We start from the raw sequence: 21,881 nt of genomic DNA, 5'->3' as shown, positions 1-21,881 counted from the left end.
TTTGTGTCTGAAGATGTAAGTATGTTATTAACAAATGAGGTTACCACATAAAAAACATAGCTTTATATATCACAGGTAATTAATAAACTTTTGAAAATCTAATTTCTTTCATGAGCACTCAAATTTTATTAGTACTCCTCAGTTGGATAAGAAATTGTACAAATCTATAAATTATAAACCCTGATTAGTTAACCATGCGTTTCGTCTAACACTTGTCTTCTTACAAACCTTCAATTATAAAACGTATTCATTTGCTATCCATTAGTGAGACAAAGGCAGACTGACATTTGACTGTATGTCTTTATAGAATTGATTATCTTCTAAGTTTGAGAAAAAAGAAACTGTTTAAATCATTTTAACTACACAGTAAGATAGAACTCTCCTTAAATGAAAAAATATAGGTTTTTCTGTATACAGTTATTGCATTGCAACTAGAACAAATTGGCTTTATGATATCTTTTCATCATTTTAAACAAGAAATGTGTCTCTACCTAATACAAATCTGCATTATGGATAAAATGAAAGTACTGTAGACAGAATGAATAGGGAAATTAAGACCTCGACTATGAGGAGAAAAAAATGTAGCCAAGAACCTTTATACTTTGTACACTCTCTGAAAAATAGACTTTCTGGTTGTCAGTCATTCTTAGTTAAAAGGATAAACTGGAGACCCAGGGGAAAATACTGTATTCTAGATTTTGAGTACTTAACACCCTGCAACTTGGCCCTGATAAACAGGTGAAACATCTTTCAAACTGCCTTCTAAGGTTTACTTTCTTTTGACTTTACATAGAGAGATTTGGTTTCAAGTGTCCCCACCTAACCATATAGACCTTCAAGGTTCATTCTGTGCTAGAGGCTGAAGGATCCTGGCTGCCTGAAGCAGTCTCCAAAGTGAGGGCCCACACACCAGGACAATCCATTGGGGAATGTCGGGGGGAAAGTGCTGGATTACATGTTTATATTTTATCTTATTGCTTTCAAATTTCCTTTTTTTGGCATGTTTCATAATATAATATATTACAATAATACTTTTATATACTATATAAACAAATATACATATTTGGGGGTATATGCTTAAATAACTTTTTACAAATAGAAGTGTTACTATAATATGGCCAGGCATGGTGGCTCACGCCTGTAATTCCAGCACTCTGGGAGGTGGAGGTGGGCAGATCACTTGAGCTCAGGGGTTCGAGACCAGCCTAGCTAACATGGTGAAACCCCATCTCTACTAAAAATACAAAAAATAGCCAGGTGTGGTGGCGCACACCCGTAATCCCAGCTACTCAGGAGGCTGAGGCGTGAGAATTGCTTGAACCTGGGAGGCAGAGGCTGCAGTTAGCTGAGATCGTGCCACTGTACTCCAGCCCAAGTGACAGAGCAAGACTTCGTCTCAAAAAAAAAAAATTGATATAGTCAACTTTACAATTATTTTAAATTTCAATTATCAAACATTATTTGAGCAGTTTAAATGATTTTCAATGTATGGCAGGAAAAAACATTGTGGAAATAGCCTTTTTTAAACATCTTTGAAAAGCATTTGAAATCAGCTCTATTTTTTTTTAAGTCCAAGACATCACTCTGTATTTTCTTAAATATTCCATAGTTATCTGAAATTGTTTTTTTAACCACATCTGGCTTATTTTATTTCCAGACTTTCCTGAAGGAACGCTTTGACAGTGAAGAAATCAAACCTGACTTATGGATGTCCTTAGAAGGTGGAAGTACTTGCACTGAGTGTGGAATTCTTGCCGAGGACACTGCACTCTATTTTGGGGGATCCACTGTGAGACAAGCGATTACACAAGATTTGGATCTTCGAGGTGCAAAGTAAGTCAATTTTTTGTTATTTCTATTGCAACATAGCCAATTGGTCCCAAAGCAAGGAACACTTGTATGGAAGAAATTATCCAGGACTTGAGTAGAGTATTTGTTCTATTGAATTATTCTGATGGATAAAATATGCTTGCATTCAGGTTCCTGCAATACTGGGGGCGTATCGGTAGTGAGAACAACATGACCTCTTGCCATCGTCCCATCTGCCGGAAGGAAGGCGTGCTGTTGGACTACTCTACCGATGGAGGCACGTGTCAGGGGTGAAAACCACCCCTTGGAGCAGATTCCCAAATCCATCCAACACCCTCAGAAAAGTCTCTGCAAAGCTTTGCTGACTTCACAATTTGAATTGTGAAACTCACAAAGAAAAAACTACAGATTTTGTTTGTATTACATGTTCCGTACAAGTGACTTCTGTGTTATACAAAAAGGGAACAAGAGAGAAATCACATTAAAAAATAAAGTCCAAACTTTATGAATAAAGAAAACAACCTCTATGCTTTACTGAAGCTTGAGTGATACAATTAAGAAATACATTTTGTATGATTTCCAAGTAAAAGATCATTTTTAAAACTTTAAAGCATTTTTAAAAGCTTACATGTAAATAAGCATGTAATAAATGCTATAATCTATAGAAATATTCAAAAATTGTGAAAAAAAAATCTGATTTTGTGAGTTTGTCATAGAATATTTTAATAGAATTCTGTTTTGTTATTTTGAAGTAGCTAAAACCATACCAGTAATACCATGGTGTCTTTAGAAAAATCTACTTTAGCAGATAGATATCATTCTTAATAACTAGCTGATTAACAGATGACCCTAAAGTATTTTAAGGTATTTGAAGGATGTTTTCTTAAGTAATTAAACATCCCACCTGCAGTCTTATCAAGCAAGAAGAGATAAACTTTATACCAGTCCAAACAATTACAAATTGCATAAAATTACAATAACTATTTTAATACTGAAAGCTATTGCCTAGAAACATGTAAAGCATGGGTGTATCTCATTATTTGTGAGAAATAAGAATTTAGAACTAAATTTTAAAAGCAAAACATAACTTATTTTTACTTCAGTGTTTTTATTTTAGCCAACTCTTTCGAAATATCCTTCCCCTCATATCGTTAGCCTCATACAGAAACAGTATTTATAAGTAGTGAATACCTAATATCAAAGTCAGAAAAATCAGTTGTCATTTCCTGGCTGAAAATTTCTTTGGGAAGTTCACAGTATCTGAAGTATACTGGTGGTTTATGAGGAGGCAGGAGATTCTAGATATATTGCTATGTTGGTACATTTGTTATTATAGGAATTACCTGGACTTTGCTCCATGAGATGGATTACCAGAAATACATTTCTGTTAGACACGACTACATACTTCTTCCTGAAGATGCCCTCACCAACACAACTCGACTTCGCTGGTGGCAGCCTTTTGTGATCAGCAATGGAATTGTGGTCTCTGGGGTGGAGCGTGCTCAGTGGGCACTGGACAACATTTTGATTGGTGGAGCAGAAATCAATCCCAGCCAATTGGTGGACACTTTTGATGATGGTAAGAAACAAGACATTGAACAATTTTCTTTCCAGTGAGCCATTTTTCTGCTTATGTCTTCAGATACATTAGCACATGAAAAGCATTCATGAGAATGCCTAGGCCATACTCCTGCTCAAGAAATGTTAGCTGTTATTTTGCCCAGTGGTTTATAAATCTTCAAAGTTGGCTGCCTGTTGAAATGTCCACTAAGCATTCAATAAATCCTGTTAAAGGCTCAATGTCTGGCTTTAAATATAATTTGAAATTTCAATACCCCAAACTAATTTTAGTTTTAGTAATTAATGTGTCACAGAAATACTTAATGCACTGGCTGACAAAGTGTATCCAGAACTTTCCAGTGCTAGGTTACCTAGACTAGCAATTACATTTTAAAAGTACGGTAATCATTATACTACCATTTAATGTCTTGTCTAAGTTTGATTTCTCACGTTGGATTTATGCATTATCCCAGTTAAATAAAATAAAAATCAATCCTAAAGTGTAAGCAGAAAGCTAGTAGAGCATAAAAATTTAAGGAATTCAACAATAAATCGGTCAGTTCAAGAGAATAATATGCCATATTGCTTCCAATTTTCCTCAAGAGAATAACATGCCATATTGCTTCCAACTTTTCCTTAACAGAAGGCACTTCCCATGAAGAAAACTGGAGTTTTTACCCTAATGCTGTAAGGACAGCAGGATTTTGTGGCAATCCATCCTTCCACCTCTATTGGCCAAATAAAAAGAAGGACAAGACTCACAATGCTCTCTCCTCCCGAGAACTCATTATACAGCCAGGATACATGATGCAGTTTAAAGTAAGGAAAAGTGGCTCTTTAAAACAGAAAGTAGCATTGCATTTGGGGTCTGCGGGTAGAATGGTTATTCAGACAACTATAAGGAAATGACTGATATTATTCATTAAAAAAGCCTTTATCTTATGAATAAAAGAGGTCATCTTTTGCAAAGACCTTCATTCAAGTATGATTATTTGAGGATAGATAAAATCCCTGAAAATGTTGGGACATAGCAAGAAATGTAACTATTAGGCTGGTGCAAAAGTAATTGCAGGCCGGATGCAGTGGCTCACGCCTATAATCCCAGCACTTTGGGAGGCTGGGGCAGGAGGATCACTTGAGGCCAAGAGGCCAGGAGCTCCAGACTAGCCTGGCCAACACAGCAAAACCTTGTCTCTATAAAAAAATAAATAAAATAAAAAAGCCGGTCGTGGTAGTGCACACCTGTAATCCCAGCTACTGGGGAGGCTGAGAAATAATTGCTGAAACCTGAGAGGCAGAGGTTGCAGTGAACCAAGATCATACCACTGCACTCTGGGCGACAGAACAAGATTCTGTCTCAAAAAAAAAAAAAAAAAAAATTACTTTTAATGCCAATTCTTTTAATGGCAAAAACCGCAATTACTTTTACACCAACTGTGAATATATTCTATCTTATATATGTAATCTGGATTTCAGTCTCCCTACCCTTGTAAATAAAAAGCTCAAATAGGAGACTCTGCCTACTTCTAGCTCTCTGTAACACTATCTCCTTTTTATGTTGCACAATTCTCAATTCTCTCTCTCTCCCTTCCCTTCCTCTCTCTCTCCCTTCCTCTTTATCTTACTCCATGCCTATTATGTGCATTGAGCCATTTTTTCTCCATCTATTTTTTTCAGTATATCTTTCTATTTTCTTGTGTCTCTGACTTCATATGCCTATACTACATTAGTCCTGTTGGAACTTCCTAAATCCTCAAAAAATTAAGGAGGACTCTCAAATATTTTAAACTGAATACTTGATTCATATAGGATGAAAGTGATGACATAATTAATAGACACTCAGAGAGAGAAAGGCAAAGCAATATCAATTGATGTATCTCTATTGCAAACACCTGTAATCCCAGCACTTTGGGAGGCCGAGGAGGAAGGATCTCTGAGGCCAAGAGTTCAAGACCAGCCTGGGAAACATAGCAAGACCCCTATCTCTACCAAAAAAAAAAAAAAAAAAAAAAATTAGCTGGGCATGGTGGCATGTACCTGTAGTCCTAGCTGCTCAGGAAGCTGAGGCACAAGAATCACTCGAGCCCAGGTGTTGGAGGTTACAGTGAGCTATGATCCCACTACTGCACTCCAGCTAGGGCAACAGAACAAGACCGTATCCCACACACACACACACAAAATTCAGTACAGAAATGTATTACTAGGTCATTTTAAAGACATCAGTTATTCTAATACCCTTTTTTGATGTACTACAATGACAGTTAATAGTAAAAATCCTTATTAGCAGAAATAAAAATGTATTTGCTTTTTGCCTCAGCTCTCTGTTAAACTCTCCTTCAGAGACTAGAGGGTAAGGCAAGCTCCCCAAGTTCTACCACTCCTTCAGGATTATTCTTAGCTTAGTGATATGAAGAAGTGTTATACTTCCTCTACTTCTAAGCCCTGTTCCTTAAGAGTGAAGATTTTCCCTCTCCCAGGTTCACATTGTGGCCCAGATCAAAGGTATTATATTTGATTGAGTTGATTGGAGCCTCCTCTTTTGTTACTTCTGTAACAGAAGTAACTGCACTGAAGAGACAGGGTCTCTCTTTCTTTAACCAAGGCAATTTCTTTAGAAAAAAAAGAGAGTTTATCCTCAAAAATTTAGTAAAGTATCACTAAAACTACATACTTGAAAGTCACCAGAGACTTACTGTACCCAATATCAACAGTTTTTGCACATTCCCCATCTTCTCTTTCCTCTCTACACTGTTTGACACTGTTATTCTTGCCCTCTTCAACATGTGGAATTCTCTTTCCCCTAGGCTTCTGTGTTCTCTGCTCGTTCTCCTTTTACCTCTTTGATACCTATTATCTTCTTATGGCTTTTCTCCCCTCAGCCCTCTAAATGTCAGCATTTCTCATTATGTATCAACTTTCTTCTCTCTCCATAGACATTCTCACTATCAGGAATTGTATCCAATCATCTAGCTTCAAGAATCATATCTCGAACAAATTTCAAATCTGTACATCCAACCTTGACTGGCTAACAATTAATTCAATATTTTTAATAGCTCCTACACATTTCTACACCTTTGCACATTGGCACCTCAACTGAATGTGTCTAACAGTGCACTTAATATCTTCCCTCACCATACCAACTCCTCTTTCTGATTTTCCTGTTTCTGTCGATGGCACCACCATTCACCTAGTAACTAGCTTGAAATGTTCAACTAGGCTTTGATTTTTCACTTTTCATATCTAATCAGTGACTGCATCCTTTGAATTCTACTTTCCAATGTTCCTGGTATCCATCCAATCTTCTCTGTTTGCACTATCACCACCTCCGTTCTGGCCCTAACTAAATCAACAGTTAACTAAGTACTCTTTTCACTCCCAATCTCTCTCCACTCCTATCTGTCTTTGACATCATGGTCAGATTGATCTTTATAAAGCATATCTCTAAGCAGCACATCATTCCACAGAAACCTTTAATGACTCTCCATCACTTATCAAATTAAGGTCAAACACCTTAGACTACAGCTTCTGGTCTGCCAAATTCAACCGACCATTCTAACCTCATCTCTGAATATTTCATATACAATATACTTGGACCAAAACATGCTATATACTGTGCTCTAGATGTCCCACCATGATTCCCTACTTTGTCTTCACTCACACTCTTTCTTTCACTTAAATATCTTTTTCCTATCTCTACCTCTCACACTCTTCCCAGTCTTCAGGGGCAGCTCGCATGTACCCTATCTGATTATTTTCTAATCCACTGAATCAAATACTATCTCCTTTGAAGCACCACAGCATTATATTTGTGTCTTATGATTCCCACTATCATTATGCTTCTTATTCTCTCTCTGAATTTAGAGTTGTTTTATTCATGACTGTATGGCCTGAAATTTTTAGCACTAACCTTCCCTAGTTATCAGTGCTGAAATAGGACATGATTAAATAGATGATTAGGACTTAAATTTGAATCACCAAATTTTTATAGCATTTATGTATTATTAATGATTCAAACATTTAATTGCATATAATATGGAAAGCTTTCATTCATATGGAAATACAGAAAACCCCAAGAACAAATATTAAGTAATTAAAATTGCTGATTTTAATTCCAAATAAAAATTTAATAGTAACAATCAAGAAAGTTAGGCTATGAATGAAAATGTTTTGAATCAGTGATACTTTCAGTTTCTGTCTATAAATTTGCCTAATGTTACTTTCTTTTTGGCCAGTTTATCTTACCCAGATTTGTGATTAATGCATTATACTAATTTAGTACATAGAAATGTAACTTTTAAAACCTTAATTTTCATCTCCATGCAGAACTGAACGTCTTTAACAGAATCCAAAAGAATGTATTCTTGGTATGCCAGCAGGCTGCTCTATAAAAGCTTCTCTGAATATTACCTATCAGAGTAATAAATGGAGGGATGGGATTTTTAATTAATGGGATTCAGTATCATCTAATCTTACCTGTGTATTGATTGTTTATGTTTGTTTTAGATTGTGGTGGGTTGTGAAGCCACTTCTTGTGGTGACCTTCATTCCGTAATGTTGGAATACACTAAGGATGCAAGGTTTGTGAAATAATTTTTAACATTATCTCCAAACTTGAATACCCAATCCAAATGGTTGTCTTTTGTGTGTGTGTGAGAGAGAGAGAGAGTTTCGCTCTTGTTGCCCAGGCTGGAGTGCAATGGTGGGATCTCGGCTCACCGCAACCTCCGCCTCCCGGGTTCAAGCGATTCTCCTGCCTCAGCCTCCTGAGTAGGTGGGATTACAGGCATGTGCCACCACGCCCAGCTAATTTTGTATTTTCAGTAGAGATGGGGTTTCTCCATGTTGGTCAGGCTGGTCTTGAACTCCCTACCTCAGGTGATCCGCCTGCCTCTGCCTCCCAAAGTGCTGGGAATTACAGGCTAAGGCAGCTGCTTACAGAGGAATAACCTTATATCTTAAAAGTGACAGTTCGTGCATGTTTTTATATAAATTTTACTTGTACAAAATGTATACATATGTCTTATTTTCAAAATTTTCCTTCAAACCAAAAAAATCCATTTTCATACAAGGCTGCCACCAAGAAACTTTATATTTTAAATTTTATCAAAATAAGCAAAGCACTACTTTGTCCTCAGAGTAGAACTCTCTCATTCATGTTACTCATTTTCAACTACCTCTAACAAAAACTTTAATCAATGAATGATCTGAATATGCATCAGCCAGAGTCACCTCTTCTAAAGCATATTAGCAGTATTGAATAAAAGTCTGACATAGTTCAGTTACCTTATTAGGATTAATAGCCCTCCGACTATCACCTTTAAACATTAATTACATTAAGTTTGAGAAGACGGACAATTTTGTCATTCAACTCCAGGTATATTTCTAGTAACAATGTCAGTAGGAAGAATCCACCAGAATTCATTGCTATGCATGCTATTATTTTATTCTGTTGTCCGTGTGCTTTTAAAGAGTCAGAATATTTCTTAAGAGAAAATATTTTAATTTTTTTATAATCTGTAATTTTAAATGTGTATAGAAAACAGGAAACTTCTATACAAATATTTTAATTTAACCCGACCACAAAGCATTACCTTGACATTAGACAGATTATATGTTTCTCTTACAATTTGTCTAACAAAGCCTTTTGGTTTCTGCAGATCGGATTCCTGGCAGCTCGTACAGACCCAGTGCCTTCCTTCTTCTTCTAACAGCATTGGCTGCTCCCCTTTCCAGTTCCATGAAGCCACCATCTACAACTCTGTCAACAGCTCAAGCTGGAAAAGAATCACCATCCAGCTGCCTGACCATGTCTCCTCTAGGTAGGTTGCAAATTAAGGTAAACTTTGTGAAATTATCTGGCCTCTCTACAGAGTTCATGCAGTGAGCTGAAAACAACTGACAGTGTGAGCCAGAGCTTTACATGCAGCCCTGGTGCCCTCTCCCATCTTCTCTCCCTCCTCTCACCATCCCATGCCCCCAAATGGCAACTGCGTGTTCCAGGAGGAAATTGGAGTTTGTCTGTAAATGATTCAGAGATCTCAGATTTCCTTTGACTTAATACAATAGCATGTACCAAACTCAATCACAGGCCCTGAATTACAGACCCCAATCCAAGACTGGCGTTGGCACCAGTTCTGCCCCAGTGTTCTGCCCTCCAAAAGGCTGCGCTTCTCATCCAGATACAAATACCAGCTGGGTGTGCAGGGCTGACAGGTTACACAAAGCTGCAGGATAAATACAATGGAGTGCAATCTTCTTAGAGCAGCATTCGGTTTACTCAAAGAGGAAAACGATACACCTGTGTAGGAAAAATGGACACAGATTTATTATGGACTAGAATAGGAAATTCACATGAAATTTTCAGAGAAGATACAAGCTTCCAGAATGGCATTTTGGGTTATACTCCCAGAGTCTAAGAAATACAAGTTCTCTCACCTCTGCCAGCAGGGTGCTTCAGGAAGACATTTGGGAAGCCCTTTTCTCACAAATTGTCCCCTCTCCCAGAGGCTGGAGGCAGGACGCAGCCATGGAAGTACAACCTACTGAATCCCTTCTGCTCTCTCTGGTTCTTTCAGTGCGACACAGTTCCGCTGGATCCAGAAGGGAGAAGAAACTGAGAAGCAAAGCTGGGCAATTGACCACGTGTACATTGGAGAGGCTTGCCCCAAGCTCTGCAGCGGGCATGGATACTGCACGACCGGTGCCATCTGCATCTGCGACGAGAGCTTCCAAGGTCTGAATCCCAGGCTGCCGACTTTGATAGAGGAGACCAAGAGGTTCTCCTCATCTTAACATATATACAAAAGTCCACTTGGAAATGGATAGAAACTCCAGCCTGAGGGATCTGAGATTCATGACACCCTCCTTGGTCACTCTTTAACTTTGGGACAAATTATTAAGCATAGATTTATGCAATATTCCTGAAGGCATTTTTTAAAATATACAAATGAAATCTACTCCAGACATTCTATAAATTTATAAACATATAAATCCAGATATGCTAAATCAGGATATGGTATAGTACCTCACATTCTCCGTCTTTCATATAACTCCCTGCCCCCACCCACAGCCCCAACACTTAATTTCCACTTCTGGGCCTCCCTCCTTCCTGGCGTAGCTGCCTGTACCTACATACTTGACCAGTATCCCTCCTTTCTACCAGTATCCCTCCTTTCTCAGCCTCTTCCAGCAGCAGCTGCCACTGTTCTCCTAAGATGTAGCTGAAAACTCAAGATGTTCTGGTTTCCAGGTCACTGTGACACTGACACACACATATATGTACACACACACATAGACACACACATACACACACCTTTATGACTCAAAGAAATACATTTTCACTCCTTGAGTTTCTTGAGGCTGAGAATATATCCAGGGCAGAGAATATCTACTCGACCCCTCACATCACAGGAAATTGCTCTGTTGGTCTGTTAGAAGGTATGCAGGCCTGCTTTCCTTTGATCCAATGTTTCTAACAGGTTTCAGCCTCTATCATTACAAAGTTCGCTTTCCATAGTTAACATTCTATATCCTCATAGCTTAATACCTGGGTGATAGCAATGCTAATTAATCTTCTTTGAATTAATCCTTACACTGTCTTATGCTTTACTATTTACATAGTATACACCAACTTATTCTTCAGTCGCTTATTATCTATGATATCCCCATCAGTTATCTATGGTTAATATAATTATTCCCATGCTACAGGCAAAGAAACTGAGACTCAGGGAGGCTAAATGACCTGCCTAAGGTCACACAGCCAGCATATATCAGAAAGACCACTAGTCAAGTTGTTCTTTCCAATCAACCTTGCTGTCTCTTATGGCTGAGAGATTTATCCAAGGAGGAGCAGAGTTAACACAATTTCCCCCAGATATACAATGTAAGAATCCATGTTTTTGAATTCTGGAGTCGGATCTATTTAGATTTCTTGGTTGATGTTGTTTCCTTGCATTGAAATCAAATGGATACAATTAATGTAGACTGCTGCACATCTCTGATGTTAGAAATTACTTAGCCATTTCCTTTTTCCCCTGGTGTCATTGTCACTGAGACCGGCTGGGTCTGTCACTATATTAGCTGGAGAATTTTAACTCTAGGCAAATGAGTGAATCAAATGTCTCACAAGAAGTCCTAGATGTCTGGAATTTGCCCTCTCCCCTGAACCTTAATTTGAAACTATTAAGGACATGTAGAAAAAAGGTACTGTTTAAATTAAGGGGAAATGCAAGCACATACACGTTTGCTAATATAATATCTTACTTAAATGGCGGTAATTCAGTTCAGTGGTCTCTGAGAGACACTTCTAGTTTTATGATTATTTATTTATCCCAGCTTCATTACTAAATATCTTTTTTTTTTTTTCTTTGAGACGGAGTTTTCACTCTTGTTGCCCAGGCTGGAGTGCAGTGGCATGATCTCAGCTCGCTACAACCTCTGCCTCCTGGGTTCAAGTGATTCTCCTGCCTCAGCCTCCTGAGTAGCTGGGATTACAGGCACATGCCACCATGCCCAGCTCATTTTCTTTTGTATTTTTAGTAGAGATGGGGTTTCACCATGTTGGTCAGGCTGGACTCGAACTCCTGACCTCAGGCGATCCCACCTCGGCCTCCCAAAGTGCTGGAATTACAGGCATGAGCCACCGCGCCCCACACATTACTGAATATCTTATATGTGCTAAATATTGTTTTAGGTGCTGGAATCCAACAAGTTAAAATATAGACACTGCTCTTAAGAATCATCAAGTATACATTAACCTGTATTTTCTACAACAAATCATGCTAGGAAAAAAGAAATTAGATAGGCCTCTCATACCAGGGTGAGAGTTCCCTACTGAGACCCACCATTGGTAAACATTCAAGGCCCAGCCAGATGCTGTGGTATTTAAACAACAGTTTTACACGGCAAATACGGACATAAGCACTACATATTTTAGTAAACATTGACTCAAAGAAAATTGGAATTTTTTTCCAACAATATAAGCCAATAATTGCCAAATAAAACATTTACTTTGGGAGTCTGTATCTAGTTAGTATTTTGCCTTTTTTTTTTTTTTTACTGTAACAACATTCATTTTTTTTTTTTTTCTGGATTTTGTTATATTTCTTTTTTTTTTTTTTTTCTTCTTTAAGTTCGGGGATACATGTGCAGAATGTGCAGGTTTGTTACATAGATATACATGTGCCAGGGTGGTTTGCTGCACCCATCAACTAGTCATCTACATTAGGTATTTCTCCTAATGCTATCCCTCCCCTTGCCTCCCATCCCCCAACAGGACCCAGTGTGTGGTGTTCCCCTCCCTGTGTCCATGTGTTCTAATTGTTCAACTCCCAGCTATGAATTAGAACATGAGGTGATGTGGTTTTCTATTCTTGTGTTAGTTTGCTGAGAATGATGGTTTCCAGCTTCATCCATGTCCCTGCAAAGGACATGAACTCATCCTTCTTTATGGCTGCATAGTATTCCATGGTGTTTATGTGCCACATTTTCTTTATCCAGTCTATCATTGATGGGCATTTGGGTTGGTTCCAAGTCTTTGCTGTTGTGAATAGTGCTACAATAAACATAAGTGTGCATATGTCTTTAGAGCAGAATGATTTATAATCCTTTGGGTATATACCCAGTAATGGGATTGCTGGGTCAAATGGTATTTCTAGTTCTAGATCCTTGAGGAGTCACCACACTGTCTTCTACAATGGTTGAACTAATTTACACTCCCACCAACAGTGTAAAAGTGTTTCTATTTCTCCACATCCTCTCCAGCATCTGTTGTTTCCTGACTTTTAATGATCACCATTCTAACTGGCATGAGATGGTATCTCATTGTGGTTTTGATTTGCATTTCTCTAATGACCAGTGATGATGAGCTTTTTTTTCATGTTTGTTGGCCACATAAGTATCTTCTTTTGAGAAGTGTCTGTTCATATCCTTCACCCAATTTTTGATGGGGTTGTTTGGCTTTTTTTTTTTTTGTAAAGTTGTTTAAGTTCCTTGTATTTTGCCATTCTTACAATAACAACTACTTAAATCTGAACTTGAATACTTGTTCTTAATCTTGAATGACTCTGGTTGGTCCACTTAATTTCTGTGACTGTTCCCTGTCCTCTAGGTGATGACTGCTCTGTTTTCAGTCACGACCTTCCCAGTTATATTAAAGATAATTTTGAGTCTGCAAGAGTCACCGAGGCAAACTGGGAGACCATTCAAGGTGGAGTCATAGGAAGTGGCTGTGGGCAGCTGGCCCCCTACGCCCATGGAGACTCGCTATACTTTAATGGCTGTCAGATCAGGCAAGCAGCTACCAAGCCTCTGGATCTCACTCGAGCAAGGTACCCAAACCTCCGTATTGTAGTCCAGACATAGAATTAGTCACAAGCCCAGTAACTGTCCACTGTCTGTTAGATAGGATTGTGAACTTCATGGCACAGATGCCACTAAGCAGTGAAAACCTTTCATTTGAATTTGGGACAAGGAAGCATATATGTATCACAACTCAGAATTATGCTTCGCTTAAGTTCATTAGAGAATTGCTTTGTATTTCTTCACCCACAGTGGCTGAGTGGTGGTAATGTAGGCATAAGCCCAGAGAAATGGCCAAATATTTTAAAAAATGGTTAGGGATAAACTACATAGATAATTTAATGTTGAGCACAGCCAAGTATATAAATGTGTATGTGAAATAAATTTGTAGCAATGCAAACATATGCCTATATTTAGCTTATGTAAGTACAGTAAATAGAAATGGAGGGTAGATGGATGGATGGTTGGATGGATAAGATCTTTAAAAATTTATGTGCTATAATTTTTGAGGGTTAATGCAGAGTAGAGTGGGCAGAGACCTTGCAAATGGACTAGGGAAGTGACTGACAAAGAAAGACATAAGGAGGACTGAATTTCCTTCCCTACCTGCCCTTCCCAGCTTTGGCTACCTTATCCAGAGTAAACACAGCTTTTTGTCTATATAATTCAAGAAAAGATTCTAAGGCTTAAAAAAGATTGCTAGGTATTACTGTAGAGTATTTCTTGAATGCTGAAAAGTGTTCAGTAGCTATGAGAATATTTGAGAATTAGATGTGTCTGATTAATGGGAAGATAGTTTACTTGAAACCTTTCACTTTGGAAAATATAATATCAGTGTTGTATTTTCACAAGCGGAAAGGCAGGTTTGGGGGCCCTTAATATGATAAACAATGAAAGTAAAATTAATTCCTGTATGGAAACCATGATATGAGAAAAGTTGCATCTATCATCTTCCTTTTTTTTTTTTTTTTTTTGCCTACTAAAAAGATATACTTAATCTAGAGATAACCTGGTGTTTTCTGTAACACCACCATATATAGCTGCATCTAGGTGCATAGTTAGCAATGGCACACTATGTTTTAAATTAGTTTATGCATTTATATGTTTTTAAGTCTAGCTCTTTATTCCACCACCTACTTTAAATTAGGTACTCTGTTAATCATGAGGAATCTTATGAGGATTTATTTCCCATGCCTAAAAGCTCTATCTAGGGCAAGGATGACAATGAAAAGCAAAATGTCATGTTGAACGGAATAGCAGACATGGTTCAGAACCTGCACGTCCTAACTCAGTTTTCCCTCAGCTCTGATCTCCAGACAGCCTTTCCTAAAACAGTCATAATAATTTATCCCCATCCAGATGTGTTCAGCTTGGAGCTATTTGTAAAAAGAATGCAGCATAAATATTGTGGTTGTATTCCATGTCCTCAGCTGTCTGTTTGGCCCACGTTACCTTTCAGAGAATAGAAGGTGTTTTAAATGAAATACTCTAACAAGATTTCCAACATCATGAAAAGAGGACACATCTTTGAAAGTCGAAAATACTTTCTTTGTGTAGAAAATAAGCCTTATGAGGTTTTCACATGTATAATATAGAAGACAATATAAATAAATTTTGTTACTAACAGTGATGTAGTCATAAGACTGGCCGCTTCACAGATGTGAGGGCGATCTGGCTGTGACATCTGTCACTTCATTGGTCACCAGGGTTGATTCAGCTGATCTGGCTAGCTAGGCAGGTGTCCCCTTCCTCCCTCGCCACTCCATGTGCGTCCCTCCCAAAGCTGCGTGTGGGTGAAGAGGATGACCATCCCCAATAGGGGAGGATCAGTCTTTGGTCAAGGGTACTACAAGTAGCTGCGCTCCCCTGCTAGAATCTCCAAACAAGCTCTCAAGACTGGCTGCTTCTGTTTCTATTATATTATGAACTTGGAAATTATGGACTTTAGGAACAAGAAAAGATTAAGGAAGTATAATTCCTTTAATACTTCCTGAATTTAGTATAAAGATGATTTCCCAGCCGGGCACAGTGGCTTACACCTGTAATCCCAGCACTTTGGGAGGCTGAGGTAGGTGGATCACCTGAGGTCAGGAGTTCAAGACCAGCTTGGCCAACATGTTGAAACCCCGTCTCTACTAAAAATACAAAAATTAGCCAGGCGTGGTGGCACGCACCTGTTATGCCAGCTACTAGGAAGGCCGAAGCAGGAAAATCGCTTGAACCCAGTAGGCAGAGGTTGTAGTGAGCCGAGATCACACCACTGCACTCCAGCCTGGCTGACAGAGCAAGACTCCATCTCAAAAAATAAATAAATAAAAATAAAGATGATTTCCCTGTGTTTTTCAGCAAAATCATGTTTGTTTTGCAAATTGGGAGCACGTCGCAGACGGACAGCTGCAACAGTGACCTGAGTGGCCCCCACGCTGTGGACAAGGCGGTGCTGTTGCAGTACAGCGTCAACAACGGGATCACCTGGCATGTCATCGCCCAGCACCAGCCAAAGGACTTCACACAAGCTCAGAGAGTGTCTTACAATGTCCCCCTGTAAGTGGCCCAAATGGAAAGGCATGGTCTCATGCACAATCCCTTTGCGAATCCCTGGGAATCACAAAGTTTGAGGTAGAAGTTGGGTAAAGTTAATGCACCAATGCCACAAAACTAGGTGGCGGCAGAACGAAGACTAACCCAGATCTCCAAAGTGCTGTTACTGTTTTCGATTAGGACAAGAAAGGCACAAATTAAAGCAAGGAATAAGGACAAGAGGGAATAGACAATAATAACTAAATGCAAGGGCAGTTTTTGCTGATTTCCCTTGCTTTAACCAGTTTTTCTAGTCTTAGAAAACATTTATTTTCTGCTGGTGTGCTAGTTTGAAATTTTACTGAGGTTAAGCAGTCATGTCAGTTTTGCTTTGCATTGTAAGCCTAGCTTCTAGCACAGTGTCTGTCACACAGAAAGCACTCCATGCTTGACCAAGTATCTTCTAGATATTAATGGAACGAGGGAAAGAAGGGAGAGAGATGGAAAAGTTTTACAAGTCCTTGAGTAGCCAATAAAATTTAATGCTGCTCAGAAGAATACTATGACCTAAGCAAATCTGAATTCCATGCATAACATTTTGTTGATTTAGATTAGCCTATTATAATATTTGACATCTAGAAGTCAAATACCAAAAAGTTCTGTTTCCTAATGTATAATCTCTTTGTCCTTCTGTGTGTGACCCAGGGAGGCACGGATGAAAGGAGTCTTACTGCGCTGGTGGCAACCACGCCACAATGGAACAGGTCATGATCAATGGGCTTTGGACCATGTGGAGGTCGTCCTGTGAGTATCTGTTACATGGCATCCCATGTCCATTTCAGGAAGGTTTGAAATTCCTTTGATATAGCATGACCCTTAATTCAGTAAGATCCGTTTTTGATGAGAAGCCCCCACAGGAGCACTTTGGCTTACACTCTTTTGCAACTGCAAGCTATAGCTCAAGTCATCGGTGAAACAGCAAAGCCCCAAATGAAATGTAATGTACCTTAGAAAACTTCCATAAGCACAACATTTATTTAAGGGTTGACAATATTGGTTAAATTGGATAAAACAAAAGTCTCCAGGTAAATGGGAAACCATGTCTTAAGGCAGATCTGGGTTGCCTTATAAAATGAAATGACATCCTTGAAGAGGAAGGATCTGTAGTGGGCGGTGTCTGAAGTGTTACTAGCTAATGTGCCCAATTACAGACATTCTCCATTGAACAATGTGGTTGCAACTAGAACAAAGAATTTCTGGTTTCAGATTCCTCCTGACCAATCCCAGCACCTAACAAGTTAAAGGTGTTTTTCCCTCTTTATATAATAAAGCTGTCACCACTCTTACCTGGCCGGGTTGACTGTTCCCTCACAGAGAGATGACTTGCTTTTTCTCTAATGATCTAGTTCCTGTAGAACTGGAATGCTTATGTCTCGACGGGTTCGGACTGATGGCTCCAAGTGGTTGGCAAGGAGAGGCGAATCTTCTCGGTAGATAGGTTCAAATGTTCATTCTGTTTACCAAATCCAAAATGAAATCAGTCCCTTGGCTGATTTCAATCATTTTACAAGCAAATTTAAGTGATTAATTGGTAGGAAAACTACCAGATTTGTTTTCGTTCAGTCATAGCCATGAGCTGAATTTTTCAGTCTTGAGCTAGCCCTCGTCTTAGTTTTCACTGAGGCACCTGCTTGCATGGCATCCATATCAACCCCCAAATCCAAGAGCAACCTGGTCCCCACACTAGCCTCCTGTGCGTGCTGCTGCTTTTGGACAACTTGCTGGGCTCTGCCTCCACAAGACAAAGTTGAAGTTTAAAGTAACAGTCCAGACTCATTTGAATCTAAATATGAGGCTGATGTTTTACTTAGATACTGATTTCCTCAGACCACGTTATTCCAGCAGAATAAAATAACCTGGGGCCTGAAATGAATCTATGTACAGTAAGGCCATAGAGAGATTTCCAGATAGACCACAATCCAACCCTAGAACCATTTTACCCTGGCTACTTGCCTTTCAAAACAGCACTTCTCAATCTGTTTGAACGTCAAAATCACTTGGGAAGCTTTTGAAGACATCAAAAAATATCCCAATGCCCAGGCCCATCCCTTTGGATGGGGCTTTAAATTGATCTGCAGTGGGAACTGGGCATCATTCTTGTTTTAAAAGCAGCTCAGGTGATTCTAATAAACTGGTAGACAATAAAATGAGAGTCAATAACCACTTCTTATCTTTCAAGTGGCTTGCCAATACAATTTGCATTAATGGGGCTTCCTGTGCCTGACAAAGCATTACCAACTCCTGTGGAAACTTCAAAATCTGACAGTCCTCAAAAGAAGGCAGGATAGTAATCCTGCCCTTGAGTAAACACAATAATTCTTAACATATCACACATTTGAGTAGATATTTTCATCCTGCCCAAACAATCAATTGCACTTACCTATTTTGGATTTCAGAGACATATCATCACCAGTAATTTCCTCACTTGTACTAAGATTAAAAAGCAGGGGCAAGGGGTTCAGAGGCACCAATATACCAGCCAGTGTAAAAGCAACCCTTTCACATATTGGAAACAGGACTCTATTCCTTGCTCCCTGTCAACATGCTGCCTCAGAGGCTGTCAGAGCACCGGCAGGAAGCCTCAGCACACAGCACCCAAGAGAATCTCCCAGGTCACCTGGTGTTGGAATTAATGCTTATAAGCAACAACTAGCATCAAGCTCCGTATTTTAAATACTTTGAAGAATTTGTCATCTACCAGGCTCTTATCCTTATAAGTCTGTTCTTATCCTGCATTATTATCTCAAACTCTCAGAGCACTAAAACATTTTGAATGAGACAAGAGCATTGCTACATTTGCATGGTGTTGTATGCTTTGAATTTTACTCCAAGTCTTCTTTCAGGAATAATTTAAAAATTATAACTTCATATATACCACCATATGCTTTTATGTATATATAATTTCAAAAGCAAATGCAGTCTCTTTAATGACATTTCAAAAATTTGTTAAAGGAATTACTTTATTTTCCTTCTTTTTGAAGAAAAGAAATATCTCACAAAGCTGAGTTCAATAAATGAGTTGTTTCAAAAAATATATAATACTAAGATGTTATATTTCCAGAACTATGTTTTTGATGTTTTGCTCTGGTCTTAGAGTTTAACATTTCTATACCACTCTACCCTTTCAAAGTACTTCTTTTCAAAAGAGCCACAAAGAGTTTTAAGGCATTCATTAGTATGCAATTAGTAGCTCTACAAAATAATTACTTCAATTCATTCATTCATTTGATGAGCTCAAAGTAAAGTTCCAGATAATTCAAAAAATTAAATATAATAGTTTTCCAGAATGTCTTTCAATCATATGAGGCACAAAGAAGCTAAAGCCAAGGTTCATGTCATGATCACAAATATTCTTAATTATAACTTTGCTTCAGAGGATGTATATTTAGAAATAGGTGGAATACTTCCATAAACCCCTATTAACTCAAAGCATTCTCTTAATTAACTGCACTTTTGTATCAGAACACTTGATTATTTGCACTAGCAATGTTAACTCCTCAAGCATGGCGGGGAGAGGAGCAGACTGAGGCTTGTATCTTAAGAGATACAAACCCTACCTAACTGTATGTTACAAACAGGGCTACTGATATGTTTTTGCAACTAATGGTTGGGGCATACATTTCACTTAGGAATTTTTAGAAATATACTTCTTTTTTTAAGTGAAGGTTGGCTTTAATCTAACTTTATTACCATAGTTTCGCTTTTGTGCATGTGCACCAAGGACACATGCTAAAAACTCTTAGAAAAATTATGGTCATGCATGGTATCTTATATTGAGTTTAACCTCAGTACTGCCCATATTAACCAAGAAAACACAAGTTTAATGAGAACAAATTTAGCACTTTCAACAATATTTCAGGATTTAAGAGTGCATCCTAAATGAACAAGATTTGTAATGTCTTTTTAATTAAATGGTTTAATTCTAAAATACTACATGTGGAAGGATTTGAGTTTCATAAATATGGACATACAGAATGACAAGCCCCACACCATAAAGATGAAGACCACCCTTTAGCATTTAACAAGCAGTCTCTTAACGCTTGTTTGAGAGTGTAATCTTCCCACTCTCATATTTTCCAATAAAACCTGCACATGAAAAGCACTTCACCATGATTAGCCCCGCTAATCTGCCATATAACAGATGAACCGAATTGACAGATAATATTTTTCCAGCCTCACTAGCTTACAAAAAGTCCTCATTCCATAAAGTCTGAATGATGTGGCATAACACGATCATTGACAATCAAGTGTCAGAAATCTAATTTCTCTGAATTCATTTGCTAGCACAGAATATTTATTTTTCAGTATATGTTTATGAATACATTGGGCAGATCCCTTACAAGATCCATGCTGGTGAGGTTCTTCTTAGGATAAAAGAGAATTTGTTGTCTTAACCACTTTTGTTGGGCACTCGTACTTCTATCCTAAGAATCTCCCTCACCCAATTCGCATTTCATTCACACATCACATTTCCTGTGTACGTGTCTAAGTCACACCTGTCATGTGTATGATGAAGTGGGCCAATTTTTGCATGTGTACCTTGAAAGCTCAGTAAAAAGCCTTCGTGAATGAATTTACTAAAAAGTGAATTATTACCACATTTACGGAGAACTGCAAACCTTATGTTGCTAACTATGGTCTTAAAAGCATTTATCAGATTTTAAAATGAGTTCCATCGTGACCATCCCCTCATGCTCTTCATTATCAAGATACTGTCACATTTTTGGCACAAATGATTTATGGAAATGAGCATATTACATTTGTTGCAAAGCATATTTGTCCTTTATTAAATATGATTGTTATCTGACATAGAAGACTTCTGTATTTTTTAAAGCCCATTCCTTAATATATTCAGGAATTAGTATTTCCTAAAATGTAAAATAATTGAAAAATCAGATAATAAAATTAGTAGTTATTAAGCTATTAATATTTATAATTTATATGCAACATTTATGCCAAATGTAGTACTACAGCTACATGTACCTTAACATATGGTTATGAGCAAATATTGCATGTTGCATTACATAGAAAAGTATATGTACATATTGGGTATAGAAGAATAAGAAATAACTTCTTTAATTTTTATTTTCAAAAGAGATGAAAAATCCTATATTGCGTCTAAACCTGATCAGACTTTTATGACTAATCACAGTGCTGCATGCATTGAAAGGCATTTTTTAACTTGTGTTATATTTCATTATTTGCTGTCATTGGTTTTCCACTAGAGTAAGGTAAGTCCTCCTTACTAAATCTGGGGAACTGTTTAATAATAGTTTCATCAGTGACACCAAACTTAACTGAGAAGTTTTGTAAAGCACCTTTGCAACCAAAAAAAAAAAAAAAATCTATGAAAACAGTAATAAATGATACTGGTATATACTGGAACATTTGAAACTTATTTCCATGTAAATTCAGAGTCAGTCAAATTGAGATAAGTCCCTAATATATACAATATAGGGCACAACAGCATAGACCAGAGTGCTAGTCAGCATTTCATCGTTGGGCAACAGATTTGACTTAGATTCTGCTCAGTGCTTGACACTGTATTGGGTGCCCTTGAAGTGCTCACAGTTGATAAATTTGTTTTGAGAGACAAGGGAAAATAGAAATGTGTGCAAAAGATTTAGGGACTC

General features: G+C 38.0%; 1 protein-coding gene across 1 annotated transcript in view; it reads left to right on the top strand.

Moving 5' to 3' along the window:
• Positions 1–21,881, top strand: part of RELN (reelin) — a 521,559-nt gene that overhangs the window by 493,468 nt on the left and 6,210 nt on the right. Inside the window, exons 54-63 of the mRNA XM_024250358.2 lie at positions 1,658–1,833; positions 1,980–2,086; positions 3,146–3,388; positions 4,013–4,188; positions 7,873–7,946; positions 9,027–9,188; positions 9,945–10,102; positions 13,478–13,697; positions 16,015–16,212; positions 16,894–16,992. Of these exons, the coding sequence (XP_024106126.2) occupies positions 1,658–1,833; positions 1,980–2,086; positions 3,146–3,388; positions 4,013–4,188; positions 7,873–7,946; positions 9,027–9,188; positions 9,945–10,102; positions 13,478–13,697; positions 16,015–16,212; positions 16,894–16,992 (1,613 nt within the window). The remainder of the gene's footprint in view (positions 1–1,657; positions 1,834–1,979; positions 2,087–3,145; positions 3,389–4,012; positions 4,189–7,872; positions 7,947–9,026; positions 9,189–9,944; positions 10,103–13,477; positions 13,698–16,014; positions 16,213–16,893; positions 16,993–21,881) is intronic.

The sequence above is a fragment of the Pongo abelii genome, chromosome 6, assembly GCF_028885655.2.
Source record: "Pongo abelii isolate AG06213 chromosome 6, NHGRI_mPonAbe1-v2.0_pri, whole genome shotgun sequence".
Classification (NCBI taxonomy): domain Eukaryota; kingdom Metazoa; phylum Chordata; class Mammalia; order Primates; family Hominidae; genus Pongo; species Pongo abelii.
The sequence above is the reverse complement of the archived record's forward strand: the minus strand, read 5'-3'. Positions and strand labels throughout refer to the sequence as shown.